Raw genomic sequence first — 23,464 nt, 5'->3', positions numbered from 1 at the left:
AGGGTAAAATACAAATCCAAGCAAAAGAAACAAGGGTCACCCCCTCCAAGTCACCTTTTTCTGGTGGTATAGCATCTTCTCAAATTCTTGTTCTTTGCTCTGCAGCTCTTTCTGAAGCAAGCTGCTCTTCTCATGCTTCATTGATCCCTGCAAAAAGTAGATAAATTGGCGCTTTTCCTTTTTTACTCCAACATCCAGCATAAAAATAAATCTCCAGCACTTTGCAAGGACTCATTGATTTAGCAACTGAGCTCAGTGCCCAGTTCAGGCATCCTGAGAGTGAATGAGGTGTTTACCTGGCTCAGCAGCCGTTCCCTTTCTGCTTTGATTTGTTGCTCCATTTCTTCATAAAGGCATCTGATTTCACGGTCATGGTCTACCTCCCTCCTAAAAGCACAGAGCAAGAGGGATGAAATGCAAGAAACAGATACAGCGTAAAGACAAAGTGGGAGACAAGATGGAGGGGGGGGAGAATTACCTCTCTACTTTGAGAGAAAATAAATACTTCTCAGCTAACATAAGATGTGCTGTCTCACTTTTCAGAAACTTGAGTGTTGATATGGAAATCCTCTGGCACTAGGGGGCACCAGAAAGGCTTAAAAAGCTATACTGTACATTGAGAACATTTTCTCAGGAAACTTTTGCAACCCGACTGCTTATGCTGCTTAAGGTTAAGGCAGTGTACACATTACCAGCTTAAAAAGCAGCTAGTCTGTTCTTTTTCCCAATCTGGGTTGAAGCTGGGGAAGGTTTGGGGGGGGGCGGGCGTTGTGCGAAGACATATCAAAACACAGTATTTCAAAAGCAATGACAGGATAGGTACCAGATGGAAGTGGATTGTGGCTAACACTGTGTGTACACTGCTTCCTAAACGAGTGGTGGAAGCACATTGGATACAGACGAAATTTTAGTGTGTACACAGCCTGTTTGATAAGTCCCGCTGAAGGCATTTGGACACTTCCACCTTCTTCTTTGGCATTCACGAATCCTCTTATGGATGCAGAGAGAAATTTTCCCTCCCACTTCCAGCATCCTAAGACTGCATTGCACTTTCTACAGCGTAGTCACATGCCTCCCAGAAACTGCTTACCGTTTCAATGCCTGCTCAACGGATTCCTTCTCGTGATGTATGTCCCTGACATATGAGGAAATGTGGAAGAGAAATTCTTCAAAACTGGTCAGGAGTTCTGGCTTTTCTTTCCGGAGTTGAGCCCAGAGCTCCTGAACCTCATTCTGACTGGAGCGAAGACAAACAGTAAAGTTTATCAGTTTGAGAGTGATAGATAAGCATAGTCCTTGCGCAAAACAGGCTATAAAGCACTTATTTTAAAGTATTTTATAGTTAAGCCTCCTAGTCATCCCTCCCCAAGATGAGAAAAATCCAGGCAATAAGAGGTCAAAAGTCCTCAACTTAAAAAGTAAAGGTACATCTGTTGGAGAATCTCTTCCCCCTATTTTGTCTAAGCCTTATTATGCTCCTAATCCACCCACCCCTTTCTACTAGTCCACTGCTACCCATGCTAGTTCCAACACCATCTGGAAGACCACAGTTTCCCCATTCCTGCTGTAGCCGTGCAACCCAGGAAAACATAGCACATGCATTTTAATGAAGAGGGCATGATAGAAAGGGTCAAAGCAATGCTTCTGCGAAACAAGTTTCCTAAAGATGGCAACAGCAATCGTAATACAGTGGTACCAAGGTTTACGTCGAACTTAATCCATTCTAGAAGTCCGTTCTTAAACCAAAGTGTTCTTAAACCAAGGCGTGCTTTCCCATAGCAGCGTGGGACTCAATTTACAAATGGAACACACTCAACAAGAAGCGGAACATTTTGGTGGAGTCTTCTTCTTCGGAGGTCTTTAAGCGGAGGCTTGACAGCCATCTGTCAGGAATGTTTTAATGGTGTTTCCTGTTTGGCAGGGGGTTGGACTGGATGGCCCTTGTGGTCTCTTCCAACTCTATGATTCTATGATTCTGCTTCCAAGGCAAAGTTCACAAACCAAAACACCTACTTCCAGGTTTGCAGCGTTCTTAATCCAAGTTGTTAATAAACCAAGCTGTTCTTAAACCAAGGTACCACTGTAATAAACAAGCACAGCTTGGAAAGTTCCAACTTACTCTTCAAAGACCTGGGATGCTTCAAGCTGCTCCAACATGGAGCAAAACCTCTTCTCTTCCTCTTCCTGGTCCAAGTCATCTGACCAGCCTGACTCAAAAGTCTCCTCATGCCTGGTGCTTCCAGAGCTCTCATACTGCTCAATCCCTATGAACTTGCCTAGTGGAATGAGGGGGGAAAAGGACTATAAGATCTCTCTAATCCCAGGTATGGCTTGCATTAGTGTTCAAATTATGAGGGGAGAGAGCTTGTGAAATCCACAAGCTCCATATCAGACTCCTTCCACTTTTAGCCAAATCAGGGCAACCAACAAATTAAAAGAACTGGAAGCTCTTCACAAGCTCAAAGGCACTCTGCATTACTCCATGTCACTTTTGTTATTTCAAATGTTCCAAGGGAAAGTTGTTCCACTCAGAACAGGTTCAAGAACTGCATCCTGGACTTTAAACAACTCTTTTACCGTGCAGTTCTATACATGTGTACTCAGAAATGAGCCCCACTTGAATTCAATAGATCTTACTCCCAGGTAAGTGAGCAGGGCCAGATTAATACACGCTGAGGCTCTAAACAATGCCAAGGTTAAGAGAATTCCATAGTGTTAAAAGGTAAAGGGACCACTGACCATTAGGTCCAGTCATGACCGACTCTGGGGTTGTGGCGCTCATCTCGTGTTATTGGCCGAGGGAGCCGGCGTGCAGCTTCTAATCTAGGTCATGTGGCTAGCATGACAAAGCCATTTCTGGCGAACCAGAGCAGCACACGGAAACGCCGTTTACCTTCCCGCTGTAGCAGTACCTATTTATCTACTTGCACTTTGACGTGCTTTCGAATTGCTAGGTTGGCAGGAGCTGGGACCGAGCAACGGGAGCTCACCCTGTCACGGGGATTCGAACCGCCGATCTTCTGATTGGCAAGCCCTAGGCTCTGTGGTTTAACCCACAGCGCCACCCGTGTACCCCCCCTTTTTTGCTACCCCCCTGCAAAAGTGTAACTTCTAACAGAAAGGACAATAAAAATGGGGGTGGGGATAAAATTTTATATTTGCATACAGACTGGTACATAGGGGAGGATAAAACTAAAAAAAAACCATCTAACTAAAACATATATTGCAATAAGCTTCTTTTTATACAAACACCTTTAAATTAAAATGCTTTATGGTTTCTTACTTTGCCCATATGAAGACTTTTAATGCACAGCAGCACGATAGCTGTCACACTTTAGCACTTACTAAATGAAAGAGGCAATACAGTGTGAACTGTGTGTGTTCTACACACCCCTCCCCACCCCATCATTGGTTTGATCCATTAAAGTATGTTTGTTTTAAGAGTTAACTACTCTGGCCTTAGAGACTAGGAACTGGCACAATTGCACAATGTCCAATTCCAGATGTTACCCACTGAGCTTTAGGACACCAAGACATTTATGGCTTGTACAAAACATACTACGAACACGACTGTGTTCCAGTTCAAATAAGAGCCTGCCGTTACCTTCTTGCCTAACTCCCAAATCCTGATAGCTTTGATCAGCACTCTTCACGTCAGAGTCCTGGAACTGTTGACTTAAAGCTGTTTTCTTAAGGAGAAAAAAGGAACTTGGCTTCTTCTAATCAGCACAGGGCCATAGAAAAGCCAGAAAAACCTCTGCTCTCCCTCATGCAGCTCATACTTGGCAAAACAGCTTCGGCTGCACTTTGCTGCAGGTGGATTGCTCTGCAGTGGCTGCTGCACAATGTCTCCACAGGAGCTGTGTGCTGAGCGCTGAACTGGAAGCATTGGAAAGAGCCTTCTTGGCAGAGACAGTGACTGTATGGCACGCTATAGCCCCACCTCAGCATTGCTCACCAGTAGGGTGGGTGCACATTCCACAATCATGCTCTGCAAGCATGAAATCTGGTGCAATATACAGGAACATGCTACTCTAAGAACTGCACTTTTGGAGATAAGTTTGAAAGCATGTAGGGCAAACACATCCCCAGAAGGTGCACATCATATATAAAATTAAGTGCCTGCTTTATATCTAGGGAAAAAAATAACATTTGCCATGTAGGAGTATTGCACTGGCTTGAATCTGGTCCCTGGGCTCCTGTCTCATTACCACAGTACAGTTCCTCAATTCTTTGCAGTTGCCTTGGCTGCCTTATATAAACTGCCAGTAGTCCAAGGAAGGAAAATATTTATGTTAAGAACACAGGAAGCTGCCTTATATTGAATCAGACTCACTGGTCCATCTAGGTCAGCATTGTCTATACTGACTGGCAGCAGCTCTCTAGGGTTTTGGGCAAGAAACCTCTCCCAGAGTCCTACTTGGAGATGCTGGGGGTTGAATTTGTGGCCCTCTGCATGCAAGGCAGAAACTCTACCACTGAGCTAAGGCCCTTTCGTCCCATTCTGCCCACTGCCCACAGACATGCTGTGCAACAGTAGTTGTTCCTCTTACCTAGTCCCATACTGAATTCGACTGGTGTGAGATACCCATTATTGTCTTGCTCTAGGCTGTCAAAAACAGATTCTAGTTGTTCAGGAGTGAGAGGAAGTTCACTTTGTAGCCGCTGTGAAGGAGGAGAAAAAAAAGAAAGGACAGACTGTTATAACCACAAGAAAAAGCTTCCACTCGTCCCATGAAGTATATGATGTCCAATCTCATAATAAGGAAAGGAGTGGTGCAAAGACAATGTTTTGGTACAAGGCAATATATCTGTGTCCATCAGGACAGATACTGCAAGTGCTTCTGTTAAACAGGTGTGTGTACAAAATCTGGCATTACATAATTTATTGCACAACTCACCGGGGAAACCAGCTCTTGCTTAATAAGAGTGAAACAGGATAAATTCCCTGAGGAACCTCAGGGGCTCTGGGAGCTTTAACAGTTGTACAAAAGAAGGGAATTCAGCAGGTGGAAGTTTGCAGGTCAAACTCCACTTGCTGACATTCTTTCTTCTACAGAACTCTTGCAAAGGTGAAAGAAACTTGCCCTCTTTTTTTCACCTTGCCACCCTAAACCAAAGATGGGCATAGAGTGAGATCTGGATCTAGTGGTAGATCCCCGAGTGATTTACACTTTTGTTTTTTAACAAAAGAAATAAAATGACCCAGGGCCAGCCCAGGATATTTTTCAGCCTCAAACAAGGGCAAGATAGCCCCATTCCAGAAGCCAAGTGGACTGGCAGGTGAAAGTTACTCCAACACCAACAAGGGGATAGTGTTCTCCATGCCACCTGAGGGAAGCAGACCAATTTGGGAGGAGGAGGACAAGCTCTGCCCTCCAACAAAGGGCAAATGGTGCACTCACGAACTCCCTCACTCAACCCAATGATACAATTTCTTTATAATACATATTGCCTGGCCTTCAATAAGAAGGTTGCAGGGTGGATCGCAGCATGTAACAACAGAAAACACTCACACTACAATCAAAACGGCAACAAACATAACATACCGGTAAGCAACCACCCATAACAATAATTCAAGGACAGGATTGAACTCCCATGTCCAGCTTCCAACAGAAGTCATCAGCTAAGGGGACCAACACACTTTCGGTACCAAGTCCAGCACATTTAACACCTGAGGTGAAACAGGAAGTATCATCCTGCCGCCTTCATTGTTGGCACAGATTTCAGGTGGGATTGTGGCAATTTTTAGAGAAATCTTGCTGAAATTGCAAGAGATCTCATGTGCTCTGCAAGATCTTACATGATTTCAGTGAGAGCCAGTGTGGTGTAGTGGTTAGGAGCGGTGGACTCATAATCTGGTGAACCGGGTTCGATTCCCCGCTCCTCCACATGCAGCTGCTGGGTGACCTTGGGCTAGTCACACTTCTCTGAAGTCTCTCAGCCCCGCTCACCTCACAGAGTGTTTGTTGTGGGAGAGGAAGGGAAAGGAGAATGTTAGCCACCTTGAGACTCCTTCGGGTAGTGATAAAGTGGGATATCAAATCCAAACTCCTCTTCTTCTTCAGTGAGATCTTGCCAGAAATTGGTGCGATCTTACCCAAAATCGTTGCCAGTGCTGCTTCCCTGCCAGCAGCCTCACCTCGCCTCGCCTTATGGCTGCGCCAACCCTGATGTCCAGGCCTGAGGCCAAACTGAAATGGCAGCAGGTCTGAGGCTGGGTCACTATCAACCTTTTGAGCATAGGGTGAGGAATTTTGTGTCTGGTTGATAGGTGCTTAGCGTTTAGCTCAAGCAACGGTCATTCAGCATAGCCTTTGAAGGAGAAACATTAGATCGATCAGGGGCGTGAGAGCAAAGGGGCCTCTACATTTCTAATAGCTGTGTGGAAAAAGGAACTTTAGGCACAAGTTTTCTAAAAGCTTTCATGATAAGTTGCACCTGCCAGAAATTCCACACTGCTGTGAAAGATACAGGATCTCTTGTCCTCCCTGGCATTTCATCACCCTAAGATAGAGAAGAAATGGAAGTACAGACAGAGCAAATTTCACAGCAGCAGCAACAGCAGCCCCTGATGTGTCAACAGGAGTTTTCAAGTCTTACACACACACCCCTTAACATACACACATTATAGACTCCTGATATGAGTAGGATGTTGATGAAATTGCTCTCCAGCACAAAGGCAAATGAAACCTACACATGGCAGTACATCGCTCATAGGTGGCAGTTCAGGAAAGCAAGAGCTTTTCCTCTGCAAAGGAGGTGGCCACGGTCAATTTTCCTGTTTACCTGCATGTCCAGCTTGGTGATAAAGCCCTTCTCCTCCTTGTCACACAGCCTGAAGAGCTCCCTGGCCTTCTCCAGCATCTCCACCTGCATGTTTCCCACATCATTCAAGCAGAGAGAAGAAGACATGCCTGAGGCTGCTCCATCCTCTTCCTTGTCCTCCGCATGGGAACTTTCAGAGAGTTCTTCCCCAGGTCTTTCCATTGCTTCAAATGACCATTTACTCGCATGGACTGAAGTGCATCCAACTGCAAATATAAGGCATTCTTCTTCAAAAAGCAATGTTGGATTGAATTGTTGAGACTCCTCAAAATACAGTACTGTCTGATTCCCAAGTAACATTAAACCATAGTTTAAAATCAACTATGGCTTAACACAAATGAGGAGTGTGCTGGTAGGTGCAACCAATGCAATGCTTCCTTCAATCCTTCATTGTTTCCCTGCCACTAAGAAATAAGCCGGAATCCAGCTTGTGGGGATGTCTCCATAGAAGCCAAAATTTGTTCTTGACTTAACACTCATGGTTTATATCAAGAGAAACAAGCGTTGAGCCTGGGTTCAGAGGTCACAATAAGCTAGACTCTGGCTTGTTCTGTCTGTAGCATGGTGGTAGCAGCAAGAGGAGCAGGGGAGGAACGAAGTAAGCACTGTATTAGCTGCACCCAGCAGCTCACCTTGCTCACTTGTGTTTATTAAGTGGGAACCAGCTGATTGAGTGAAAGGCCGTCATCATGCTCCCAAGTAATATGCCTTGTTGAATATGAAACAAAGGACTGGGATTACCCCATTCCTATTACTGAAAGACAATAAAGAGAAGGGAAATTGATGTCTAGTAACAATGGGATTAACATGCGATTTTTCTCACAGAATTGCATTTCAAAAGCAAAGGACAGGGATGCATACAAATTATTTCCCAGTCCACAGACAGCTTTTCAGATCATGTGGCCAGCATGTACTCTACATCAATTTCTACTCATACTAGAATAGTTATCCCATTGTTTATTCACTATAGATAATCCCCCCCCCGAGGATATTTTGTATGCTTGTCCAGAACTACAGGAACGCATTGCTTTCTGATCACTCTAGGGGCAGAGCTACTTACACACACATTCTGCGGCACATCTGTTTTGCAGGCTCCTCTGCCTAAAAGTAGATTTACATCATGTCCACAAATCCTGCGTGAAGACAAAAAAGGGTTAGGCGTTAAGCATTGCTGCCAACAGATCTAACTTTTATTTATACAACCGCTTAACCTAAAAATAAACTAAATCTCCAAACAGTTAACATGGAAGAATATAATCGTCAGATCACCAATAAAATCTAGGCGATATATACTAAATCACAATGCTAAGCACTGCAATCAGGGAAAACAAATACATTTTTAAAAAGCATCTGAAAACATGTCATTGTTGATGCCTTCCAAATGACACAAGGGAAGGTATGCTAGAGGGTCACAAGACAGCAATCTGCAGGCCACAGCATAGCCAGCAAGGCCTCCTACAATGATTCTCAGGGTCCACTGAGTCTGAACTGGGGAAAGTGATCTGCTAGTGGTCCCAAGCTGTTTAAGGCTTCAAATGATAACATTAAAACCTATTAAAAGCAGTTGTTAAAATTGCTTTAAGAATGGGGCGTTGATAGGACAGGAAACACTTGTGGCCTAAGTTCTTCATGGAAAGAAATAATAAGCAGCTTTCAACTGGCCATATCAGGACCCGCTAAGGCTTTAAATGGTAATATTAAAACCTTGAACACGGCATGGCTGCCAATGGACAGCCATTGCAAAAAATTTAACGGATAAGTAATATGTGTACAGCTAGGGGCTCCGCTCAGCACCCTAGCTGCTGCATCCAACAAAGCCCAGAGGCAGCCCCAGTTTATTGGTTACCTAAATAATTGTGCAATCTGGAAACCTTCCTGATCCATATAGCCAAAAGTAATTCCTATTAGAACAGGAACATTGGGAAGACTGGGAGCAATTAAGTCATCTTCTGGGAAAGCAGCTTTTCTTGATTAGGCTTCCCATGGGCACAAAGACACACAGGGTTGGGGTTTCCATCTTGCATAGGAATAAAACGCATCATTCATTCATTCCCTGCCTTTTTTTTTCCCCTTAGATGGGACTCAAGGTGGCTTACAGATAAAAACAAGAACTGCTAAAAACATAGAAAAATTCATAATTAAAATACAATTAAATATCAAAATAATTAAAACTATATGCATATTTTTTTTAAAAAAACTGTTTAAAACACTGCAATAATCACAATAAAAACAGCATGGCAGCAGCCCTTTCATTAAAACCAGTCAATTTCTTGTTCCCTGTTGTAACAAGAAAGACTTCACCTGCTGGCAGAAAGACAGCAAGCAGGGAGCCAGTCTTGACTTCTCTAGGGAGGGAGTTCCAAAGTCTGGGAGCAGCTGTGCATGAAGTGTGTGTGAAGACAACCCTCAAAACTATCAAAGCCTTTCTCTATGTAATTTTTATCTCCATGTGGCTTAGAACATCAGATCATAAATCATATGCAGTCAAAGTTCAAGGAGGCAAGCTAGAAGGAAGTTTTCGCCAAGACTTTATATAGAACTGCCACCAGTATTTTTAGTAAGATTTTTTTATTTTGAAAAATGGGGAGGGGGGAGTTGAAGGCTATACAAAATCACCCAGAGGTGCTACAGGAAGGTGTAATACTCAAGCCTTTTGTTTCTGCTTCTAGCCCATTAAGTTTACTTTTAACATCCCTTTTAAAGAAAACAGGAAAGACCTATGTGAAGTTTTAGTGGTGTGTGCTTAGCAGAAGAGGATTAGTACAGAAGGTAACAGACTGTGCTCATACTACCCACAAATGTTTATCGATGATCAGACAGTGGAACAAACCAGAAATATAACCTGCCATGTCCAGACAGAATTAAAATAGTCCTTATTTATCAATGTGACCAAAATAATAATAATAATAATAATAATAATAATAATAATAATAATAATAAAGCATGCCAAAATGCAAGTAGATAAAAAGGAACCGCTACAGCGGGAAGGTAAACGGCGTTTCCATGTGCTGCTCTGGTTTGCCAGAAGTGGCTTTGTCATGCTGGCCACATGACCTGGAAGCTGTACACCGGCTCCCTTGGCCAATAATGCGAGATGAGCGCCGCAACCCCAGAGTCGGTCAGGACTGGACCTAATGGTCAGGGGTCCCTTTACCTTTAACCCCACTGCTTTGAGAGCTCTTGGCTCCCCCCTTTTGTTTTTAACAACCTAAATCATTTGGTACAATCATCAGCAAACCTGGCAAACTTTTTAAGGGCATTTGAAGTAGTGGGGAAAGAGCAAGGGAAGAGAAGCTTTACTTCATAGTTTGAAGTTTGAGGAATAAGGAAAAGCAAGAAAGAATGCCAGATTTATAGACATACTTACGGACCAAATTCATGCAGTGGTGTTCTGTCAGAATTTTAAAGAAAGTAACACTACTCTTTTGGCAGTAGCAACCAGAATTCTGGAGCCCACAGGAAAAACAAGATTTCCGCCAAGTTATGACATCAAAGCTTGGATATAATTAAAGCTGGTGGCTAATTCACCCAGACACCTGCACCTGTACCTGCTAAGGACTTAACCCAGAGGAACTTTGGATGTTGCTGAACTACAACTCCCATCAGGCCGAGCAAGCATGGACAATGGGCAGAGATTATGGGAGCTGCAGTTCAGCAACCTCTGGAAGGCCAACCTATCTGACCTAACCCAAAGGCAGGAAATTCAGCATATACTTGGGGAGTTTTTAATAGACATCAAGGAGATTGTTTGCTCAGTTTATTGTGCAACAGTTGGAATAATATCTTATCAAGAGAGGAGTGACTGTAGAGATCATTATTAACTGAGAAAGATAGAGCCACTTCATTCCTATCACTTGGCAGATTGAACAGACACAGACATTGTAGAAACATACCAGGGTGAGCCAAAATGAGACTTTCCACACACTGGTATTATGTCAAAGAACTGTCACAACCTGCTCCCTCACCAGAAAATTGCAATTTTAAATGACTTTTGGGGGAAGAGTGGGAGATACCAGGGCTCAAGATGATCTGGTTGCAGCATTCTCTGACCTAATCCCTGGTGTGCAGAGACTTTATAGTTCCTCAGTAGTGGGTGAAACGAATCTGTACTTTCTTACCTTCATCTATGTTTATTTGGTATGTCCCAAGGCACACATTAAAGTACCAAGCATACCGGTAAGCACATTTGCTGAAGTCCAGCAGAACGTTCATGCAATGCCCCTTGAAAGCCAGGCCAATATTCTTAGCTTCACGTGACAGAGATAAGGACTGACGCTGGAGGAATAGTGACTTGCGCAAGGCCACCCCGTGAGTTCATGTGGTGAGATTTGAACTGAGGATCAAACATCCAAGCTCACAGCTCATTCTTTTAATGAGTACAAGCCATTCCCTTCCCTTGTGGTTGCTTCATGTAGATGTCTGCCCAGCACCTTTAATCAACAGCTGAGGTCCTCTTTTAGGTACCCCTCTACCATCTAAAATGACCTGTCCATCTTGGGTGGCCCTGCACGGCATAGCTCATAGCTTCTCTGAGTTATTCAAGCCCCTTCACCACGACAAGGCACTGATCCACGAAGGAGTTTTGTACTAAGCACTCTATATGCTTATCAGCACCATAATTAATCAAATCTGCTTTGCAGAGAGTTTCCCTGTCAAAAGACCCCATGAAAAATCCACAACATCCACCATGAGTCACATGAAGCTGGAGGAGCTGTGGGGGAAGATGAAAACTAAGGCCCATTGAGGCGGATGTTCCCTGATCACATCAAATTTGTATTTCAAAGCCATTTTCAGAATGGACAGTTTTCTGGCCTTTGTTTCTGTGTGATAGGTGGAAAGGAGTAAAGGGAAAGAGAGAGAGAGAGAGAGAATGTGGACCACTGCTTAGAGAACCTTTTGCTTGCTATTCATAACCTTCTGGAAAGATGGATTTCAAAAGGTCATGAATAGTTTGTGGAAATTAAAAGCAGGAGGGAGGGTTTCCAAACAACACACCCTCTCTCTCAAGCTGTGCTTATTGCTGTATTAACCTCACCCTTTCAGGGGATTATAAGGCTTCTGAAAAGATTAACCTTTTAACATAATTCAATAACAAAACACAAGCAGGGGTGCCCAGGTGAGGCCTGCTTTTCCAATGCCCCTTCCCCACCTCAGAGGATTAATGTTTTAACATTTGAAACTAGAGCACTCTGTGTTTCTGGAGGGAGTCCATCCTTCAGAACTGTTTTCTTCACTCTCAAGCACATATGTTATATATTATCACTGACCTCACTCCCAAGTCTGCACGCTTAGCACATCATAACCCAATGCACTTGCTTTCCCACTGGTGGGTAGAGGGAAGTGAGACTGTGCCCTCCATGTGCTGTTGGAATCTCCCTCAGGATCTCTGGAATATCTTCATACTTTCCTGGTTCTCCGCCTCATCAAAACAAATGCAGAGCCTGTAAACATTTCTGCCTGACGCTTTTCAACATGCCATGCAGGCAAAACAGCTTGGAATATATACATATGTCAAGTACAGCATGTGGTCTAAGGCGAAATGTGTTCAGATTGGGCAAGAGCAGTCCATATCTGCTAGTCAACCATCTCCGTGCACACCATTCCTCACTGCTTCTTAAAAATATGGACAGATATGGGAATCCCCAAAACCCTGCAGCACTATGGGCTCATCTAGACTTCCTTTCATGCTATGCTTTCAAGGCATAGGTCCTGTGCTATAAAGTTCCATGTCTGAATAAGGGTGGTTGGTTGTTGTTTTTTTGTCCCAGAGCTTTGTCTGGGAAACCCATCCTTTACCGTTGAATCGGAGCAAACAGCAGTCCGCAGGATACTGCAGTGCAACTGGCAGTGAGAACAAGCTCAAGGGTTTTTGGTGTAGGGTTTTTGAACCTGTGACATGCCTATTGCTGAGGACAACGTGGAGCCACCAACTATTCATAACATGACTAGCAGACCTGCATACCAACCCATGTAACACATTGGCGACAGCTATACTAATAGCAGCAGCAGGTACAAGGATTTAAGCAAGAAGAAGAATCTCAGGGATAAAAGGAAAGGAGTGAATTGTTTCACGTAGGCAGCTGTTCTTTGTAGATAAATGACAGCATCCTGGAGAACTATTACTTGTTCCTTGTTGCTTCATTCTACTCAGGTCAGATAGTCTAGGAATGGAGGGATTTAAACAATAGTTAAATCTCAACTTTCACTTGGGCTGAACAAATTGCTGCACCCCTCGGACTGGCATTGGTGATGGCCATTTATTATGGGATAAGTAGGCAAGACCACAGGGACAAGGAAGCGGGGGGAGAGGAGGAGTACCATATATGCTTACTTTAGGAACTTATTCATTTTCAATTTGATAATGATAATGTTGCACATATTCTTGCAGCAGTGTGGATCAACGATTACAAGCACCACTACCCCTTTTTAAAGGTAAAGGGACCCCTGACCATTAGGTCCAGTCGTGACCGACTCTGGGGTTGCGCGCTCATCTCGCATTATTGGCTGAGGGAGCCGGCGTATAGCTTCCAGGTCATGTGGCCAGCATGACAAAGCCGCTTCTGGCAAACCAGAGCAGCACATGGAAACGCCGTTTACCTTCCCGCTGTAGCGGTTCCTATTTATCTACTTGCATTTTGACATGCTTTCGAACTGCTAGGTTGGCAGGAGCTGGGACCTAGCAACGGGAGCTCACCCCGTCACAGGGATTCGAACCGCCGACCTTCTGATCAGCAAGCCCTAGGCTCAGTGGTTTAACCACAGTGCCACCTGGGTCCCTTTTTAGTGTCCTGTAATTAATTGCCTGTTGCCATATGCTTGTTTTCAGCTGCACAGAAACAGAGGAAACAAAAAGTCACCCCAGCCTGTTGGAAATGTCATGGTAGGATGCTGTTTGTTTTGAAAAGCAGCCGTTTAGGGCTGCAAGCCAAGGCAAAGCTGGCCTTGGCCACCGCAGCAACTATCAAGGAGCACAAGGCTTTATCACAGGGCCATGAGAAAGGACACATCACCAGAGCCACTTGACAGGATCACTGAGAGTTCTAAGCAGCATTGTTTAATGCCCTTTACCGGTACCTCCTCCCCAACTGGTCACCCGATGGGCCTGCAAAGCAGCCCTCAAAGATAATATTTACCCAGCAAAAACAAACTTTGACATACCAATACCAGGAGAAATATATGAGCTCAGGTAGGAGTGCCTTGGCTGCCTGTGGATTTTATTTCCTCTTTCCTTATTAGCTGCTTCAAGATTTTAACTGGAGCCTGAATGGATTTTAAAAAACACTTTTAGGGTCTTGCAGGTGACTGAAACAGGGCCATTTACGGAGCACAAATCATTGCAGAAATCCCTTCTAAGAATCAAAGATCACACAGGAAGAGCAAAGGTAAAACCGTACATTGCTAAGTCAAATGGGAGCTGGTGATCTTGAAAAAGCTGAGAAGAACAAGCTTTTCTCAACTCTCTTTGGACTGCATGCAGATATATAAGGACTATAAAATGCATCCATATCTCTCTCTCTCTCTCTCTCTCTCTCTCTCTCTCTCTCTCTCTCTCTCTCTCTCTGTGTGTGTGTGTGTGTGTGTGTGTGTATGCAGTGCTTTTTTCCTAAAAAAAATTTTTAGGGGGACTCTCATTTTCCTTCTCATATTGAAATACTGCCCCTCAATGAGGCCAAACTTAGATTCACAAAATGTTTAGGGGTATGTGTCCCTGTGTCCCCCCCAGAAAAAAGCACTGTATGTATTTACACACACACACCAAAAACAAAACAAAACAAAACAAAACCATGTTTCCAAGGCTCATAGAATTAATGCTTTATCTTGGTTTTGCATGAATCCAAACTTTTCATTGGGAGGTATAAAATATGCAAAACACCCCACTTGACATCATGTTCTGGCCAGATTTGCATCCTTCAGTAGCACCTGCTGTAAAGCTAGACTATTAGCTGCTGCAAGAAGATTTCTCTTACAGTTAAGAGTCGGAGGAGGTGGACTAACGTGCAAATGCCAAGGATTGCATGAGAGCCCCAGGAGTCTAGGATGCAGTCTAGGAATCATTTTACCACCACTGGTTGTGTGAGCTAGGCCTCGGTTTCCAACGTCACACATAGTTGTCTCCAAGAGTGTTGTGTATTGAGTCAAAGGATTTTATCTCTGTATTATTATTGTCTGTATTTGCATTAGGATAAAGTAACTGCCTTTTGGTTCCAGAGGGTACAGCTACTATTGGTTCATTTAAGCTGCTGTATTTGGATCCTCTGTCTTATTGGTTCCCTCCAAAAGGCAGCACGGTGATTGCCTGATATTGTTCCCTCCAAAATGTATCCCCTTCTAGCTAGTTCCCTGTCCCTATAAATGTAGCCTTCCTGCCCTCACAGTCAGTCTTGTTCACTTAAATAAAGAGCTGTTACTAGAGAACTGTCTCCAGCATGTTTTGTCAAGAGAGCTGAAATCACAAACCCCACGTCACAACAACTGGCGACGAAGGTGGGATCCGGAATGCTGAGGAGCGGTTAAACACAACCCTGCCTCAGAGTCCGGATTGCAGCTGAGAACAAGACTCACTGGCCAGCTGAGAAGACGACCCTGCCCGCTAGGACAATGGAGAGTCCAAGGGTATTGGAGCCCTTCCAGCCATCAGAACCCCACACCTGGGAAGACTACGTCGAACGCTTCGAGTTCTTCGCAGTGGCTCAAGGGATCACCGATGCCAGCAAAAGAAGGGCCACATTCCTGAGCTACTGTGGGCCCGAGACCTTCAAGCTAGCCAAGGCATTACTTGCTCCAGCGAAGCTGAGTGAGACATCTCTCCAAGATATTCTTGCCTGCCTAACAAGCCACTTGGCGCCTACTGAGACCAAGATGGCCCGGCGGATGGAGTTCCATAAGAGGCAGCAGCATGCTGGGGAGTCTGTATCCGCATTTCTGGCTGAACTCCGGAAGCTCGCTCAGCACTGCGGCTTCCAAAATCTGGAAGAGACTCTCCTGGATCGGTTTATTGGTGGTCTGAGCAGCAAGAAAGCCAGAAGACGCATCGTGGCTAAAGAAGAGGTTACCCTTGCTTCAGCCTTGAAGGAGGCCACCGCCACGGAGAATTATGAAAGAGAGGAGCTTGATGCCAGTCGCAAGGCCACTAAGCCACAGATAGAAGTTGCGCATGCCATGGACGAGCTAGAGGCTACTCCGAGCCAGAGCCCAGTCCGTGGGGTCGAGTTGGTGCGTCAGGCCTGCACAGTGCACAAAGATCGCGGAGGCAGTTGCCCAGGTTGTGGCGGAAACAATGGGCGGAAGAGTTGTCGTTTCAGGGATGCTATGTGCCGGATGTGCGGGAAGACAGGTCACATCGCCAGGGTCTGTAGATCGGCGGCGTCAGGAGCAACAGGAGCACCTATACTGGAGCATCGCAGACCGCCCACAGCAACTCATTTTCGAAAGGACTGCCACTACATAACGGAGATCAACGGGAGGGCCGTGCAGTTTCCAGCGCAAGGCAAGGCACACGTCAAGGTGAAGATTGAGGGTCAGCAGTGCGACATGGAGGTGGACTCTGGATCTGCATTCACCATTGTTTCGGACCAGACCGCGAAGACATTCTTCTCCAGGGGTAAGTTGCCCCCTCTGGAGCCCTTCCCGGCAACCTTGCAGTCGTACTCAGCAGGCCGCATCCATGTTATGGGAATGTGTGCCGTGAGAGTACAGTTCCGGGACAAACAGGCTGTACTCAAACTGGTGATTGCGAAGGGCAGTCGCCCCAGTCTCCTGGGCACTGACTGGTTCCCCGCCCTGGGACTGAGTATCTCAGGGCTTAATTCAATCCAAACCTGCCCTGAGATGAGTGAGACATTATGCAAGGAATTTGCTGGTCTCTTTAATGGAAAACTGGGTTGTTATAAAGGGCCCCCAGTTGACTTCGAGTTGGACCCCGGGGTGGCCCCAATCCGACTCAAACCAAGGCGAGTGCCATTTGCACTGCAACCCAAGATCGAGGCAGAGCTGGATAAATTGGTCAAGCAAGGAGTTCTCTCACCCGTGGACTCTGCTAAGTGGGAGACTCCAATCGTCACGCCCCTTAAAGCAAATGGGGAAGTCAGAATATGTGCAGATTACAAATGTACTATCAATAAGGCACTCAGGGGAAACTCATACCCCATTCCAGTCGTATCACATCTGTTGGCTAAACTGGCTGGGGGCAAGGTGTTCGCCAAAATTGACCTGGCACAAGCTTACCAACAGCTGCCAGTAACCCCACAATCAGCGGAAGCACAGACTATTGTCACACATAAAGGGGCGTTCAGAGTTAACAGATTACAGTTCGGAGTTTGTGTGGCCCCAGGGATTTTTCAAGGGCTCATGGAACGCCTGTTAAGGGGTCTGCCGGGGGTCTTGCCATTTTTTGATGACGTTTTGATTGCTGGAAAAGACCCACAGGAACTGGTTGCGCGTGTCCGTGCAGTGTTGCTCAAGTTCAAGGAGGTGGGGTTGCAACTGAAAAAAGAAAAATGCAGTTTTGGGGTGCCAACTGTGGATTTCTTGGGGTTTAAAATTGATGCATCAGGCATCCACCCCACAGATGCTAAGATTAAGGCCATCATCGAGGCACCACGACCACAGAACAAGACGGAGTTGCAGTCATTCCTGGGACTTATTAACTTTTATCATTCATTCTTACCCCAGAAAGCTTCGGTAGCTGAACCATTACATAGACTTTTGCAGAAAAAGAATGTGTGGCGCTGGGGGCGGGAGCAGCAGAAGGCTTTTGACTCCTTGCGAGAAATGCTGAGTAGCAGGAGCGTCCTTGCTCATTATGATGAGTCGAAGCCGCTGGTCCTGGCATGTGATGCCTCTCAATACGGCCTGGGGGCTGTGCTGAGTCATAGGGAACCGGATGGGTCGGAAAAGCCCATCTCTTTCTATTCCCGTACGTTGTCACCCACGGAGCGCAACTATGCTCAAATTGATAAAGAGGCACTAGCAATTGTGTCAGGAATCAAAAGGTTCTATGATTATTTGTACGGTCGCCATTTCTCCATTGAAACGGACCACAAACCACTGTTAGGGTTGTTCAACCCAAACAAACAAACGCCACAAATTCTCTCCCCCAGAATGTTGCGTTGGTCAATATTCCTGAATGGGTTCCAGTACACCTTGACCCATGTGCCGGGGAAACAGTTGTGCCACGCTGATGCGCTGAGTCGATTGCCCCTTCCTGGCGGGAGCAATGAGGATCCTGCTCCGGCGGAGCACATTATGATGCTAGAAACACTTCCTGGGGCTCCTGTAACAGCTACTGATATAGCTGAGAAAACGAGGAAAGATGCTGTTCTCTCCCGTGTGCTCACTTGGGTGGGGAGGGGGTGGCCAGGTGGTCCGCATGAAGAAAAATTCAGGCCTTATGCGACAAGGCAGCACGAATTGTCCATGCATAAGGGTTGTCTCCTATGGGGAGATAGGGTGATCATCCCAGCACCACTGAGAAACAGGGTTCTTGAGACGCTTCACATGGGACACCCGGGAATGGTCAGGATGAAGTCGCTAGCCCGATGTTATGTGTGGTGGCCTGGAATGGACCCGAACATAGAACAATGGGTACGAACATGCAAGGCATGCCAAGAGGTGCGGCCAGAAGTGGCCAGAGCACCAGTCCACTGGTGGGAGCAGTCCAGGACTCCCTGGAGCCGGCTGCACATAGATTTTGCTGGGCCATTCCAAGGGAAGGTCTTTTTGGTTATCGTTGATGCATATTCCAAATGGTTAGAAGTGGCGATGGTCCCTAGCATGGCATCAGCTGCCGTAATCAAGGTGTTGAGGCAGCTGTTTGCAACCCACGGGTTACCTGAGACCATTGTATCAGATAATGGGGCGGCTTTTGTATCCCAAGAATTCAGGGCATTCTTGGCTGATAACTTCATAAGAGGGGTCACATCCGCGCCCTTTCACCCATCCTCCAATGGGCAGGCTGAGCGCATGGTAAGAACAGCCAAAGAATCCATTGCACGCTTAATGGAGGGTAACTGGTCGGCTCGCATTGCACGAATGTTATTTTTGCAGCATGCGACGCCGTGTACTGCGACGGGCAAGTCGCCAGCTGAGCTGCTCTTAGGTAGAAGACTGGTAACGGTGCTGGATTATGTCCACCCAGATAAAATGCCAAACCGTAATTCAAGAGCAACCCCCCAGGCTGAGACTGACACAACAAGGTATCTCGCCCCTGAAGATCTGGTCTGGGTGAGGAACTATTCACGAGGTCCACGGTGGGTGGCCGGTGTGATCACCCGGGCTAGTGGACCTGTGTCCTATTATGTGACCTTGGAAAATGGGCAAGTTTGGAAGAGACATATAGATCAGCTGAGGCGCCGGGCGCTCAGCAGGGAGGAGTCAGATAATTCATCCCTGGCTAATGACGCACAGCTGCGAGACCAGAGTGAAGATGGCCCAGAGGTGCAGTCACCAGGGGCTTCAGCAAATGAACCAGGGTCTGCTAGTCCTCAGGATGACGAGGTACAGGTAGGGGACCCTGAGATGTCTGGGACTCCATCTGTTCCTGACGAAACCCCTATAGCAGCCCCTCCACCACAGGTAACACCCAATCCAGAACCTGCAACACCTGTTGTCAGGAGATCAAGTAGAAGTTGTAGGACCCCACAGTACCTGAGGGATTACGTCTGCTGTGCTCACTAGGGGGGGAGGGGTGTTGTGTATTGAGTCAAAGGATTTTATCTCTGTATTATTATTGTCTGTATTTGCATTAGGATAAAGTAACTGCCTTTTGGTTCCAGAGGGTACAGCTACTATTGGTTCATTTAAGCTGCTGTATTTGGATCCTCTGTCTTATTGGTTCCCTCCAAAAGGCAGCACGGTGATTGCCTGATATTGTTCCCTCCAAAATGTATCCCCTTCTAGCTAGTTCCCTGTCCCTATAAATGTAGCCTTCCTGCCCTCACAGTCAGTCTTGTTCACTTAAATAAAGAGCTGTTACTAGAGAACTGTCTCCAGCATGTTTTGTCAAGAGAGCTGAAATCACAAACCCCACGTCACAACAAAGAGCATGGAATTTTCCAGGATACCTATTGGTCATTTAAATGAACTTCCTGCCCCACGGCAGTCTTTCCTGAAACAACTCTGATATCTCAAGTCCCTATAATTTCTGCCTCATATACTTTTGGACTTCTTGTGGCAACCTGTTCAGAATGTTCCTCTGTAGGGAGAATCAAGTCCTGATGGGCAGCTGTGTGTAAGCATACTTGGGAATGGGGCTTGTACTCAAGATTCTCATATCACTAGCCTATTCAAAGTTAATCCGAGTTGCAATGTCATTACTCTCCCTCATGTACAGCTGAAAAGAAATGGTTTTATTGAGAGCATGGGGGGTAGTACAGAAAAAGAAAGCCATGTAGATGATGCAGGAAATAAGAGTTCAATGAGATGCATGCAAATATATGAATCTCAGGAACTCAAAATAGACCACACATGCAAATATAATCTCTTTGGCAAATGGTTTTTGGTCGGTTTTCCTTGAAAAATAACAAGAGCTTGTTTCTCTCTTCTCTTCATCAAGGAGCTCATTAATGTTGAAAAGAATATGCTCCCACCCTTTGTACATTCTATTAATGTAACATGGGGGCAGAGAATCATCCACTGACATTAAAAGGGTCTCTGGAAGGAAATTAAATTATCTGCACTTTGATGCTCCCTTTCAACTTCAAATAATAGATATACAGGATTAATCCCTTCACTTTCCTGACTGGTCAGCTGATGGGTCTGCAAAACAGCCCTCAAAGACAATATTTACCCCCTATATTCATGTTCCGTAGGATCAGAGCCTATAGGATCAGAGCCCATAGGAATATAGGGCTCTGATCCCCAATCAAGTTCTCAGCACTCTCACAAATCTAAAAAAATCTCAATTTTCTGTATGAAGAAGTATTTAATATGGTCATGGAGAAGTGGCTTTTATCCTATAAAAAGTAACAAAAGCTGCAATATGGGAAAACATACACAAAGCTGCATTATAGCAAGCTAAACCATGAGTCTATCTAGCAGAGAACCAACAAAACCGTTGCACTTCTTCTAGCTCAACATAGCCACACCCTTCCCCAGAGCGTCCATTAAAGTGCTCTGTTGCCCAGTCCTCCACTGCCCGTGAGTCATGTCAGGCACTTTGGAATGAACTGCTACAATGGGTTACGAAGGGAGAGCAGCTGTCAGAAACACTCCACACCTGGCTAGAGTGAAAACTCGTCAGACTGGGCAGCAGGAGAACCCAGATCTAACAGGGGAAAAATCAAGCTTTATTATACCATATATATATTTTCAATTTGGTTGTTCTGTATGGGACAATGACAATAAAGATTTTCTATCTATCTACCAGTAACCCAAGAGAAAACTCATGACAACTGCTATCAAAACCACATGAGCACCAGTCCAGCGGCCATTTGGGCTCCAATGAACACAACTCCCAGTGTCAACACATTTTCCCATTTACTTCACTGGAATGGGCAACGCCATGAAAGAGGGTAGAGGAGTGCCACGTGCACAATGGAAGCAGGCACACCTGCAAAGAATTGATGCAACAGAGTGGCAGCCACTGAGAATTGTCATTACATAAGTTCAAGTGACGTCAGTTGTGGGTTGTGGGTTGTGTGGCCCCAGCAATTGGCAGACTTTATATTTGGTGCAGAGGATCATGCAGTCAAAATGTACAGAACACAGAATGAAAATGTCACCAAGAACTCACAGGACTGATGCCGTGACAAGATATGGAGTGCTTAATGGGGCAGAAAAAAGCAGCGTCAAACACTCACTACAGGTCTTTGAAGTTGGTCTTCCAGTTGGGTGTGCCAAGCTCACACCTGAATGCTCTGACAGCTCAGTCATTTTCTCTCTCTTCCCATTAACAATATCTAAAGCCCAACCAGGCTGCAGTGATTTAAATCATCAAGAAAAAGGCTGATAAAAGTTAGTTTTTATTTAACTGATACTTTCAGTAACAATGGGGTACATCTGACCACTATGTTAATTTACAACTAATTGAGTAATAATAGGCTTTGTGTCCCTTTGCTACACTATAAGTATTATTCATTCTTTCCTATTTTTTAACCTATGGAGGAGATATAGTATTTGTACATAACACTCAGTCATGGCTTATTTGATCCAGTGAACTTCACAGCAGAAATACTATTGCATACAGGTGAGGATGCTGATATTCTTCTCAGCATATCCAGTCAGTTATCCAGAGCAAGGACACAGAAGAGGAATAATAAGAAGAAAAAACATTGCAAGTGCAAGGCCTCATCCACTCCATGTGAGCATTACACTCATGCTTCCCAAGTTTCCTTCTGGAAATGCCTATCAGTTCAAATAATTTTACTTTAAAAGAGCTGGGATTCACAGGTAAACTAACAATCCACACCTGTGACAATGGCCTCAAAGAGCTTTCACCAAACCATGGGATGTCAGCAAAACAAACGCCACATCAATACCACTATAATTCAACATAAAGTTAATCATGCTCTATCCCATTGAAGTCAATGCTTTTAAGTATGATTGAGTTGGATTGGTTCCTACATGTTATTTACAGCTCAGTTAAAGCTGTAACCAGGGCACACTTTCCAGGAAGCAAATGCCACTGTATAAATGAAACAATAATTTATTATCTCTATCCCATTCTTCGACTTCCACACCCAAGTACTCAACCTGATGGGACACTTCTTACAAATATGCTTAAAATTGCATATTGGGGGGGGGGGCACACGCGGAAATACTGTGCCAATGAAATAGTGTCTCCTGCTATACAAAACAATTTAAACAGCACAAAGTTTCTGTTCTTGATAATAGGGCTTACGCAAATAGGAACCTGTCTTAATTGATACACTGGTTTTTCCATCCTTTGGTCTCAAAACTACATTGTCCTCTTTTCATTTGTTAAGAATTCCCATTCCAAGTGGTAACAAAGAGAAGAAAGGATGGCTCATGGAAATTTGGAGCTTCTTTCTATACCCCAAGTGGCTGTTCATTCTGCTACTCCTTTGGTCCAGAAGCCGGGCCTGTATAGACTGCCCCATCTATCTGCAATCCCAATTCCAAATTACCCTAATTTCTTAAGGGCCTAAAACTGCCCTTGTTCCCGACACCAAGCATGAAGCAGTTGAGTTTCTACAGCTGCAACAACAACATACTCTTACAAGAAAGTTGAAACTACCCACAGGCAACTATATTATACTTAGAGCAGATCTGTGTAAAGGTTACGTGGGACTTACCACCTTGAGCCCTGGGTTCAAATCTCAACTTGAAGAGCAGAATTTGTGAAAGGCCCCACTTTTCTACCTGTACAGGGGAGCAACAGAGAAGGCCATGAGCACCTTGTGTTAGATATCCAATCACAATCAATCACCACAGCTGTTACGACAACTGATAATTACTCCTGCGATGCTTAAGATGCCAAGAGAAGAATTTCTAATTCCTCATTGAAATGATTCACAAGTTATTACTGATAAGAGTGGTTGCATCAGAGGTCATTGTTAAGGTTCTGTGCCCGTAACAGTGACATAAGCAGCAGAAATTAAATACTACAGTGATGGGGAAAACTGTACCTGTTACATTTCTGTCTGCAATGCACTAAGGGTTGCAGAATCTCTTATAG

The 23,464-nt window shown here is 45.0% G+C and overlaps 1 protein-coding gene across 13 annotated transcripts in view; it reads right to left on the bottom strand.

Moving 5' to 3' along the window:
• The window catches only part of CRACR2B (calcium release activated channel regulator 2B), a 47,243-nt gene that overhangs the window by 21,716 nt on the left and 2,063 nt on the right, over window positions 1-23,464 (bottom strand). For 7 of the 13 annotated variants that reach the window (XR_015946225.1, XM_088653213.1, XM_088653257.1 and 4 more), the window contains 8 exons: window positions 23,082-23,148; window positions 7,889-7,961; window positions 6,790-7,034; window positions 4,554-4,665; window positions 2,120-2,276; window positions 1,091-1,237; window positions 297-387; window positions 55-147 (listed from right to left, as the gene is read on the bottom strand). Coding sequence is in view for 12 of the 13 variants with exons in the window: in XM_088653213.1 (XP_088509339.1) it covers window positions 55-147; window positions 297-387; window positions 1,091-1,237; window positions 2,120-2,276; window positions 4,554-4,665; window positions 6,790-6,990 (801 nt within the window). In the remaining variant the exon portion in view is untranslated. Of the gene's footprint in view, window positions 1-54; window positions 148-296; window positions 388-1,090; window positions 1,238-2,119; window positions 2,277-4,553; window positions 4,666-6,789; window positions 7,035-7,888; window positions 7,962-8,674; window positions 8,943-13,986; window positions 14,089-23,081; window positions 23,149-23,464 lie in introns of all 13 variants that reach the window. The other 6 variants (XM_088653227.1, XM_088653240.1, XM_088653236.1 and 3 more) reach the window with 3 other exon arrangements.

This window comes from Zootoca vivipara, chromosome 1 (genome assembly GCF_965207765.1).
Source record: "Zootoca vivipara chromosome 1, rZooViv2.hap1.1, whole genome shotgun sequence".
Classification (NCBI taxonomy): domain Eukaryota; kingdom Metazoa; phylum Chordata; class Lepidosauria; order Squamata; family Lacertidae; genus Zootoca; species Zootoca vivipara.
Note: the sequence above shows the minus strand (reverse complement) of the source record. Positions and strands in the feature narration are given on the sequence as shown.